At 35.7% G+C, this 12,290-nt stretch overlaps 1 protein-coding gene across 1 annotated transcript in view; it reads right to left on the bottom strand.

The window, feature by feature from the left end:
• Nucleotides 1-11,997, bottom strand: part of CCDC172 (coiled-coil domain containing 172) — a 55,705-nt gene extending 43,708 nt beyond the window's left edge. The window contains exons 1-3 of the mRNA XM_025397443.1: nucleotides 11,812-11,997; nucleotides 11,334-11,477; nucleotides 11,037-11,122 (exon numbers count right to left, since the gene is read on the bottom strand). Coding sequence (XP_025253228.1) covers nucleotides 11,037-11,122; nucleotides 11,334-11,412 — 165 coding nt within the window. The 5' untranslated portion in view covers nucleotides 11,413-11,477; nucleotides 11,812-11,997. The remainder of the gene's footprint in view (nucleotides 1-11,036; nucleotides 11,123-11,333; nucleotides 11,478-11,811) is intronic.
• Between the last annotated feature and the right edge of the window lie 293 nt (nucleotides 11,998-12,290).

The raw sequence follows: 12,290 nt of genomic DNA, 5'->3' as shown, positions 1-12,290 counted from the left end.
TGCAGTGGCACGATCTTGGCTCACTGCAACCTCTGCCTCATGGATTCAAGCAATTCTCCTGCCTCAGCCTCCAGGGTAGCTGGGATTACAGGGGCACACACCATACCTGGCTGATTTTTCTATTTTTAGTAGAGACAGGGTTTCACCATGTTGGCCAGGCTGGTCTCGAACTCAGACCTCAGGTGATCCACCCACCTAGGCTTCTCAAGGTGCTGGGATTACAGGTGTTAGCCACCGCACCTGGCCCCATTATTATATATTAATCCAAGAAAATATATAGATAAACTGTGAAGAGATAAGAAAAGGGTTTAGTAAAGAAGCTATTAACAAAATAAATACCAAAATCTATTCTAGTTACCAACAACAAACAGAAAAAAGCATGGAAAATATCCCATTCGTGACAGCAAAACCAAGACAAAATACACAAATAAGAAATATCTGAGACCTGTATGAAAAACTTCTACTGAGGAACATAAAAGAAAATTGGAATAAACAGCAAAATATGTTATATTCTTAAATGTGACTCAGACTTATAAAGACATCAATTCTTCATAAATTACAACATGAAATTAGTGCAATCTTAATGAAAATTCCAATGATTTTGGTTCTTTTTTAATTTGACAAAATGATTTTCAAATTTATCCAGAAATATAAACCACGAAAAGAATCAGGAAAATTCTGAAAAAGAAATTACCCTTCCAGAGAGTCAAAGATATTTTAAAGCTAATATATTTAAGCCAATAATACACTGGTGCCAAAACAAATAGATTAATAAAGTAGTATAGAATATATAACACAGATACAAGTATCGACATACACATGCACAGGCATACCACTGTATCATAAAGACAGTGTATGTCTCATCAATGGGGAACATGTGACATTTACTCAGGTGACAACATTTTTCTTTAAAATATTTAAAAAAAGAAAACCACTATAAAAGTATTAGAAAAAGATACTGTTTAAAATCTTGCAATGGGACAGGCTTTCCCAAGCCTAGAATGGATTCAGAAACTAAAACATTAAAAATTCTAGCAACACAAAACTCTAAACTTTTACTAGAAATCATGTCATAAAAAGCCAAGATACAAATAATAAAGTTTGCAACAAATGATAAAGAAAGAATATCTGTAATAAAAAGCTAGATGCCAACCAGAAAAGACTAGAACAGGATAGAAATAGGTAAATATACATACAAATTAAAAATACTAAGTTAAAAAATTCAAATTAAAACTAAAAAGATGTCATTTTTATATTTATAAAACATATTAATTTCTAGTGTATGAGTAGTAAAACTGTGAGAATAACATTGGAACAACTTTTCTGGAGGACAATTTAAAAATAATCAAAGCCTTAAAAATTACAGACCCATTGACAGAGCAATTTGATTTCTAAGGCTTCACCCTAAAAAGCTAGGATAAGTGCACAAAGATGTACGTATACAATTATCACTGCAATGATGACAGAAAGAAATAGTAATTTATTAATACAATAGTAAATACTTATCACTAGGAAATTAGTTAAATATAGTATACCATATAATGGAATACTATGCAGCAATTAAAATTGCTTATATATATATATATATTTGCTCAAATGTCTAGGTTACAGTAAATAGAAAAAAGCAAATTATTTAAGAAAAATATAAATGCATTTAAACAATTTTGAAAGAAAGCCTATGAAAATGTTAACTGTGTGGTGGAATTATAGGTGATTTTCACTCTGCTTTTTGCCAATTTCTATTTTTGGAATAATTTGCAATAAATAAACACTACTTTTATAAAGAGTTAAAACAATAAAACTATTTTAATTTTGAAAAGTAATCTACTGCATGTTTACCAAATACAATGGTAGAAGGTCTCAGAATTTCGCAGGAATAAAACCCACTCTTCCAGTAGGAACATAAGCAAGAAATCTCAGTAAAGATGGGGAGAAGCAGGACCTCAGAATGAAAGGAATATTTTAGAGTAATAATCTGATCCATTTGCTCACTGTGGTGGTCACATCTCTCCCTTTCCTTCCTCTGTCTCTTTTGGGAGGAATTTTTAACCAGAAGAAATTAGACTATATTTGAAATCATGGAACTCATCTGAACAAAGGGAAGTAAGGTATACAGCCTTTCAACTTATCTTGAAATATTAATTCAGGCAGTAACAATCCATGAGACCATATATGCAGCAAAGCCTACATGAGAAAGTCTTCCTATCAGCATGAGCTCACAGGCACAACTGTTGTCGCCAGTTGCCTTTGATCCTTTCCACTCACCTTTTCAGAACTCACCTCTTGTTCCAAAGTCCAAAGTCAACTCTTTTCAAAATAACCCCTAAACTGCAAAAATTATTATTCCTCTTTTCCTCAAATAAAACTCCTATTCCTCCAAAGCTGCCCATCTCAGTGAAAGGGTAATCTGATTAGGGAAAGATGAGCAAAGCACAAATACTGACCGGTCAAGAACATTTTGTAATACTTTTTAATCTGAAAGACTCTTCCTGGGGAGCAACTTTAAAGTAACATAACTTCTGTGTATTTGGCAAGTCAGGTGGCAGTACCTTACCTTACCTATCACCACACATTTTAGGATATAAAACAAAGGGATGCTGAGGTAGAACATGTTTATTCATGCACTTCTTTTAATGGAAGAACTACACAATGTCGCACATTCTTTAAACCATACATCTTCCTCAACAAATAAGAAAACCTGGCACATGTGCAAGAAATAATCATATCTCAGTCAAGTAAAGCTATACTACAACAACACTAGAAATTGGGCTGGGGGTACTCACATCAGCTTGTCAATCAGCTTTAGCTCTAAGAAAGTAGTTGATTCTTCCAGTATTCAAGAAAATGAAAACAGGACGAAAAACAATTTATACATTGCATTTATGGGCAAATTGCAGGTCTGAACAAATCTCACAGAATAACAACATGAACCCTATGAAAAACACTGTTAATAGAAGAGATAAGGAGAATTATCCAAAAGATTACAGTGAAGAGTACAGGATGAAAAAAAAATTGTAATCAATTACTTACTGTTCTTAAGAGGATGCAAACAAAGACATGTCCACTAGTAAACAAGAGCAAGGAAGGACATAGCAGAAAAAGATAAAACAAAACAAGCTGAGACTTTTTAAAACGCAGAAAATTAAAGTGTTAAAAAAAGAGAAGACAACACATGATTTAAATTTGCAGAGAGCATTAAATAACTAAACTAATACTGCAAAAGATAGAATCAGGGATGTAAAGTATACAAAGTTTTCCCAGACTTCGGAGGACTCAACTCAGAGAAAAGAGAAAAAAGACCTTCTAAATTATAAGAAATAGGTATATTGAAAACAAACTCTATGTGGCCGGGCGCGGTGGCTCATGCCTGTAATCCCAGTACTTTGGGAGGCCGAGGTGGGCAGATCACAAAGTCAGGAGATCGAGACCATTCTGGCTAACACGGTGAAACCCCATCTCTACTAAAAATAGAAAAGTATTAGCTGGGCATGGTGGTGGGTGCCTGTAGTCCCAGCTACTCGGGAGGCTGAGGCAGGAGAATGGTGTGAACCTGGGAGGCAGAACTTGCAGTGAGCCAAGATCGCGCCACTGCACTCCAGCCTGGGTGCCAGAGCAAGACTCCGTCTCAGAAAAAAAAAAAAAAAAAGAAGGAAAACAAATCTATGAAATAATAGCTGAGGTTAAAATGGAAGGCTCACCCTTGTTCCAAAAAAAAAAAAAAAATAGATATATCTGTATCAAATTTGGAATTACAGATTGTTTAAAATCATAAAAGCAATCAGGGAAGAAAACGAAACCTAACAGGTTACCTTAAAAAAGGATTTTTAAAAATGAGGTTGACTTCAATACTTCTGCATTAACAAATTTCAGAATATGATAGTGCTAGATCCACAAAATGTTGCAAAAAAAAAGGTTTGACTCAGTAATTCTGTATAGACAAGTTTTCATGCAAGTGTGAGGATAACAGAAATTTCAGATATTAATACCTTAGAAGATCTATTATTCACAAATTCCTCCTACAAAATTACTTAAACAATTACATAGACTCATCAAAACACACACAAAAAATAAGAACTCAAGAATGACAATGTGAGGCATTGAAGAATTTTATAGTGCAGAATTATGGTTAATATGGCAGTAAAAGTGAAAGTAGAAAGGACTTACTTTTTACCCCAAACACAGAGAAATGCTAGATAAAATCTAACTACATTTAAAATATTATTTACATAGCTAAACAAAAAGGAAGAGAGGGAAATCTTCATGCAAGAAACAAAGAGACAGCTCAGGGTAAGGATGGTGTGTTAAAATTCAAGCCCACAGGAGCATCTTTCAGAAAGGATACAGGCATTAGGGATTAGGCTTTAAATGCCCACATAAGAACAAAAATCACAGGCAAAGAGAGCCAGGGCTGGACTCACCGTACTGTCAGGAATTGAGAAATATCTATGCCAGTTACGAAAGATGGATAGCAAAACTCCACCTATTGCCCTAGAGATGCAGCGTATAAGTGAGCTATATCCCACTGAGCCGTGAGTGGAAAAGGACTCACATCCTGTGAATCTGAACCCTGAGCCTAATCTGTGGATGGGTGTAAGATTCAAAATCTCTTATCCATACAGTGCAGAAATCCTGAGCTAAAAACTGGTCCTTAACAGGGAAAACTTGCGAGGCCCTGGCAGCAGGGGTGAAACTGCTTCTTAAGGACATCTTTTCTATCAAAGGAATAGGTCGAACAGCCACGAAAGATAAGTTCTTCTAAAGATAGGTTCAATAAAATAAAATCAATAAATTCTTAAAGTTAATAAGAAAATCTACCACCATGTAAGAAAGGCATCAAATCAAACAAGTAGAATTCAAGGCAGAGGAAAACAGAAAATAGAATTCTATGATAAAAATTTTAAATTAATTTATTCATTCACTAAATGTCTGTTTAATACCTACTATTATTCAGGCACTGTTCTAGATACTGGGAATAACAGCAGTGAACAAAATAGATTAATTTCTATCCCTTGTGGAGCTTACATTCCACTGGAGGGAGACAAATAATAAGTAGATCAATATAAAACATGCCAAGAGGTGGTACGTATTACACAGCATAGAGATAGGGAGAGATGGTAATGCTATTTTACACAGGAAGGTCAGGGAAGGGCCTCTACAGAGAGGGGGACTCAAATTTTTGGTCTTTTGACCTCTTCATAGTCTAAAACATTATTGAGAATTTCTTTTTGTTTGTTTTCATGAATTATATCTAGAAATATTTTCTGTATCAAAATTAAAATTGAAAAATTTTTAAACATTAATTTAAGAATAACAATAATCCTATTGCATTTTAAATACCACATTTGTATTTAAAAATGACTTTCCAAAACAAAAGCAAATTAGAAAAAGGAGTTGCACGTAGATTTTTTACAAATCTCATTAACATCTGGCTTAATAGAAGACAGCTGGGACCAGGTTTGGTGGTTCACGCCTGTAATTTCAGAACTTTGAGAGACCGAAGTGGGAGGATCACTTGAGGCCAAGAGTTCAAGACAAGACTGGGCAAAATAGCAAGACCCTGTCTCTAGAAAATAATTTTTTTTTAATTAGCGAGGTAGGGTGGCAGAGGCCTGTAGTCCCAGCTACTCAGGAGGCTGAAGCAGAAGGATCACTTGAGACCAGGATTTTGAGGTTGCAGTGAACTGTTACTGTGCCGTGGAGCTCCAATCTGGGTGACAGAGTGACACTCTGTCTCTTAAAAATAAATAAATAAAAACAAATTAAAAATTTAAAAAGAAGATAGCTGGACTCTCATATCTACTTCTACTCAATCTTTTGTAGTATGTTTTTCAATTGCAGAATAGGGAGTGCACAGATACGTAGTTGGAAATGATTGTGCATATTCTTCTTTGATACTATATCAAAATTCCCCATGTGGCAGCTCCTTAAAGGTTAGTTGCAATGTGGAATCTGAAACCATTTCAATGAACTTTTCATTCTATGTTATAATAAAATCCATTGGTCTAGATTGCACTTTGAGTCTACCTTTTCTCTATGCACAGTTTTGTAACTATGCATTACTTACTGCTTCCCTGAATTATGCAGATCCTCCAAATGTTGATGTATTTCATAATATGCTTTCAAAAGTAACATTCTGAAACATTTTGAAACACACTGTTTCAAAAGTAACATTCATATTCATTAATATCACTAACCAAGTCACCAGAAAAATCTTTAAGTACCAGGAAGCTGCCAAGCTTATGGTGACAGATAGATAGGAATCCTCCAAAATTCTAATTTTTGTTTGAAAGCTTGCATATTATCATTGGCAAAATAATAAGAACAATGTCAGATGTTTGCCTTGACATTTTAGGCTTATTTCATTTATTTTTGAGAAAATTTTTGCCAGACACCCAAATCTAAATAACTACAACTTGACTGTCAATTATTTAAGTAAAAATGATGTTTCAGAAAAAGAATAGTTAGCTCATACTGCATCTCGAACAACTGCACACATGCTCTCCCTTGAGACAATCGTAGCACTTTGGAATATAAAAGTACTTTAGGTATACTTCCCATGTAATCGTACACAATATTGAAAATGAATATACTCAATGATCAGTTTCAATAAAATATCTTTGACAATTCAATCAAAGCATTAAGTAAAACTAGCGTTTTTTTTTTCTTACTGATGGTGCACGGCAGTGATGAATACAATGACTACTAGTACTGTTTGGTGCCACTGCCTCGATTTGTGTTAAGGCGCTAACAGTTTTACTCACCACTGTTTTTGCACTGTCAATGTGTGCATTAGCACAGTGAAAATGGCAAATGGTACCTTTGTATAGTATTATCATAAAAATAGCTTGACCTTACAAACTCCCTGAAAGTGTCTTGGGGACCCCTTTAAACTCAGAGATCACACTTTAAGAATAATACTCTAAAGTGACAACTGAGCAGAGACTTAGGCTAACCAACCATCAAGATTTGCATGGGGCTGTCCTAATGTTAGCACTAAAAGTTCCACATGATTCTACCGGGAGAGATCTAAATGAAGCGAGCATGCATGACAGAATAACAGCTAAGGGAATCAGCATTTCAAGCAGACGAAACAGCTAGTGCAAAGGCCTTGGGGTCAAAGAATGATTGGCATATTCAAGAAATAAACAGCCCAGTACTAAGGTTCACACCCCTATAAACCTGACTGTCCTGAGGCAGGTGAGCTACTGGACAATGCCTAATACAATAGTCAAAGGACACTCAGTGACCTCTTTTGCCTATTTCCCAGTTTTGGATAATTACTCATGACAAACGTGATAAGGCTTTCTCTATAGAATTTCATAGAGAAAATGGAAACAAGTTTTTTCTTTAAATGAGAACATCAAAAATTTTGAGTTTATAGTTAGGTTTATATAGTTGAAGTTGCTTGATGTTAATCCTGTAATTCAGGAAGACAGATGTTATATAATTTATTTGCCAAGTATTCATACTGTGATTTAGCAGTTGCTCAATGAATGTCTGTTGAATGAGTAACTGCCGACAATAAAATTAAATTTAGGTAGGATCTAAATTTTTTTATTAAGTTTAAAGAAAGAAAAAAGTACTTCAATTACAAAACTCCATTTCAATATTATAAATGATAATAATCTGTGATTTTGTTCTTTCTCTAGGTAATACGGTACTAAAGGATATGACTTTGCCTGCTGTTCTGGAGGTTTCCTAACTTTTACCAATTAAAAAAAAAAGAACACATACATACTGAGGTTAAGAAGTAGAAGCAAATGGGGCCAGCTTAAGTTACTTTTTTATTTCAATACAATTTTCCTTTAAAATTTCATGAAATATTCTTTTATTATTGTTACGGTGTTTACACAACAAGTTAAAACTGGAAACAGAAAAAGTAAACAAAATATTCACAAAATAACCTCAGATTTTTCTCCATTTACTCCCTGTTAAGGGAATATGGCATTATATTGAGTTTTATGTAATATGTTTATAAAAACTAAACGTCAAAATTTTAACTATATGCCATTTTTAAAAATAGAAGAACCTCTTTTAGACGTTTAAAAGAAACTACCAATGTTCTGTGAGTCCTTAATTTTGGTTTGCCCTGTCATCAATACTATACAACTTCTCCTTAACTATCAGAAATTTTATGTGTATTGGTAAGCACGAATGCAAATCCAGGGCATGTTCTCATTTTTTTGTTTTCATATTACCAAACCTAACCAGGCATAGTGTAGCTGTCCAATTCATAAAGTACTCATACTATATAACCTGAGATTTTTGCAACCATATATTTTAAAAGACTCATTGAGCCCTGCAAGGCAAATGCTATCATTCAAGTTCTAATTACATGCTATCCAGGTTTTACATAAAAGAAAAAAAATGAATACTGTACTTCCAAAATGCATTTATTGACCAGAAGCAACATCCAAAATAAATGCCCCCCAAATTTTCTGAATGTATCACTGTACAATAGCACAAGCACTACTCTATTCAAATTATGTTCTATTAATAGCTTCTCCTTGTGCTGCTACTGTTTGATAAATGGGTCAATAAATGCCAAGTCAAATATTCAAGTAAATATATTTTCATTGTCATTGGCAGACATATATTTAACTCAGAATAAAAGAAACAAAAAATCAATTTAGAATTAGTTCTTCAGTTCTTCCCATTAGTCATTTGCATTATAATTGTGATTCCACTTTTAAAATCTTTATGCACATATACATACCATCTTGACTATAATATAAATCAAACTCTTTCAATTATAAATCAGTATTGTATGAACAGTAACCCTCATATGTTAATTTTATTAGTAAGATACAAATGTATTATTACCCACATATATGAACTGGTTAAAAAGCAATGCATGCTTATGAAACTATATTAATTAGTAAGTTCAACAAATGTTTCTAAACAATGGTAGGCCTTTTCTCTGTCTTCTTTCTAGCAAAAACAACTGAATCAACATTTTTTAATGTATGTGTATATATCAACGAATTATATTTCCATTTGCAGACAAAACTTTGCTAACAAAGAAAATACTACAGAGTAACATTAAAAAATATGTTATATCAGGTCAATATCCTCACCAATCCAGGAAAAGTGCATTTTGTACAAAAACTTGTACAAGCAACATTTTAAAAATATCAACCTAAACAAGATACAAAACTTCAGATATATTATTATACATGAATATCACGAAGAAAAATGTTTAAAATGAGCTTAAGAAATCTACTTTAATAAAATATGCTGTTATTGTTACTTTCATTATGGCAGTTTGTTTCTGAATTATATATCGTGGACAAGTCATTTACCTCTCAGTTTCCTCACTCATAAAAAGGGGATAATGATGGGGTCTCATCATAAGATTGCCGTTAGGATTAAAGGAGTTAACAGGAGAAGCATTTAGAACAGTGCCCCTGCATACAGTAAGTGTTTTGCCCATTTTGCCCATTACTTCTATTAGCTTCTAGGTACCAATCCTGAAAGTGTCTTAATTCTTTTTCAAGAAAAAGAAAATTGCACCATAACATTCTTAGTGTTTTGCCCATACCACCAGCTTTCAGCATTGCTGGTAGCAGCTAGTTTACCTGCTATTCACAGGCAAAACAGGTAGGATCTCACTGAACAAGTTACAAATCCTATTTCAAAAGACTCTCCTTATTATCTATCAAACTATTAGTACTCATTAATTCATTCAACACACTACTGTATACTATATACTGTTAGATAACAGGCAGTGGGAATAAAAGATGGATAAGGAAAAAATTCCAGATACGCTGCTCACACAATAGTGGGGTATACAAACACAAATACAAGTATGTATCATTGTTTAATTTTAAAATTTTACCAAGATGTCTATGGGAAGGCTTTATTGGCGATGTTTTAGCAACACCTCAAAGAAGAGCTGAAATTTGCCGGATGGAGAAATGTTCTCTGTTTCAGTCCCAAAAACTGAAAATTCCTCACAGTGATAAGTTAAAATAGACATATTTGAAGCAAACAGACTTCATATTACATAGTGTTTGTTTAGTCCATCATTGGGTACTTAATAAATATTTTTGAATAACTCTGTCCCCACCCATAGCGAGGCCTTCACTGTGGCACACTTAAACAACGTTCTTAGCTTTCTAATTGTCTATTCCCATCTTCCCAATCAGAGCTCAGAAAGATCCTCCTAAAGCTACCTTTTTTTTTTTTTTTTAAGACAGGGTCTGGCTATGTTGCCCAGGCTGGCATTAAACTGAACAACTGTCTTCTCACCTTAGCCTCCTGAGTAACTGGAACTACAAGCATGCGCCACCATGCTAGGCTACCTAAACCCACTTCTACTGCTCCCTGATCAGAAACTTGCAATGGTTTCCTGCTATTCCCAGGTATCAGCCCTCGGCTTTGACTAGATTCCTTTCCCAATATGCGTTGCACATATTTGCCTCCTCCCTCTGTCTGGAATGCTTTTCTCCTGCTACTTCCTTCTGTTTGCCTCTTCAAAATTCTACCCATCCTTCAAGAAGCCATTAGACTCTCCTGCTTCTTTTTACAATAACAGAACATTACAAACGCTGCAGGAAAAAGAAACGCTAATGGAAAAGGTATACTCTGGACGCAAGGCATGTCTAAAATGTGGTAGAGAATTTTAAAACGAAAGGCAGGGGCTTGTTTGAAATTTACATACAATTGTCCTATCAACATAGCACACAAATTATTTATCATTCAAAATGTATATAGTGTACCAACTACTTATTAAATAAGTACAATAATGATTCTTCTAATGACATTCTGCTCTTTCAAAACCTTAACCATCCCACAAAATGGACAATGAATTCTTCATTACCTTAGTTTATTTAGGGCAAATTCATATTAGAACTGAAGGTGTCACTGGATTCAGAACTCTAAACATCACCAGGCACCATGGAACCAAAACAGCCAGCACAGAGTAATGTGCTTCCTACTTGAAGGACAACTGGTTAAACAGTGAAATATCCCCCAAAAGTCAAGTTAAGGCAGGCTTTTTCAAGTGATAGTTTGCATGCTCTACATTTCCATACCTTAGATTCCAGCTTGATTTTCTCTTCATTCAGCTCCTCCGTTGCTTTCTTTATTTTTTCACGACATCTGGTTATTTCCGACCTCACTGTAATAAAAATTAAATCTTTAAACACATCAATCTTTCTAAAGTCCCCATTTTGGTGCCGTCTGACAAGCCACCTTTCAGCTGTCTTTCCCTCAGCATGGCAAGCAAGCTCCCCTAACGGCTCTGACCACTGCCTTCGGGATTTCCTTCTCCTCCAAGCACCCAGCACCAGAAGACAAAAGCCCCATGCAAAGAACAGAAATACCCCGACCTTCTCGCATTAAACGGCGACTCTCCTCCGCCTGATGCTCGGTGAAGATGATGTGCTGAAACAGGGACTCCAAACTCATCTCAAGGCCTGGCTCCTGCGATCCTTTTCTCGCCCTTAAATATTTTATAACCAACCCTGAGGATCCTGGAAAGCAGAATAAAGAAGATGGCTTCTTCTAGAACTATTCCCAGCTAGACCTGTCTCTAACTCTCTGTTGCCAGCCCAGCGAGAAGATGGAGGCCGACGCCGGACGCGGTCTGAGAGGTCTGAGGGTCTAGGAACGCTGGCCGCGACTGCCCCTTCCTGCCCTCAGCCTTTGGTTCCCGTTACAGTTTACAAACCCGGCTTTTCTCCTTCACGCCCTAAGAGGGCAGTTTCAAGGTCTGCCTTTTTCCCAGGCGGAACCCCTGACCCAGGCCTCTGTCCCTCCGTGGGTTTGTTTTTGGCTTTGGCGGCAAATAAAAATGGCGGCCAAGGCCTTGGCTTTTGAGGGCGTCTGGGCAGCAGCCATTTCTGTAGTTAACCTTTCAATCCGAGTCCGCTCTCATTTTAGGGATAATGTCCTCAGGGTGCTCTGTCTTTCAACAAAATGGTACGTGCCAAGAAAACCCAGGGCCAAAACCTTCCCTACGGCTAGACGCAGTGCTTCAGGGCGGGTCTTACCTGTGAGAACTTAAACTACGGCGGCTCATTGGGACCATCCTGTGGTGGGCAGGTTTGCCCTGGGCATGTGAGCCCCAAAGGTCTTAGGCCCAATTGGAGTTGGGATGCCCAGTATCCAAGGCGCAAACACTGAATATTATAAAGTACAAAGTAACTGTGATTCTAAATATAAACTTTTACAAAGTCTTATCCTTTGACGATGGCAAAGACTGCTATAAATGTGCAATGTCTGACATTCCGCCTTAATCATTCCTTTGTAATCAGGGCATATCTTTTTTGTCTGCTTTAAAATTA

Source organism: Theropithecus gelada, chromosome 9, assembly GCF_003255815.1.
Source record: "Theropithecus gelada isolate Dixy chromosome 9, Tgel_1.0, whole genome shotgun sequence".
NCBI classification, from domain to species: domain Eukaryota; kingdom Metazoa; phylum Chordata; class Mammalia; order Primates; family Cercopithecidae; genus Theropithecus; species Theropithecus gelada.
The sequence above is the reverse complement of the archived record's forward strand: the minus strand, read 5'-3'. Positions and strand labels throughout refer to the sequence as shown.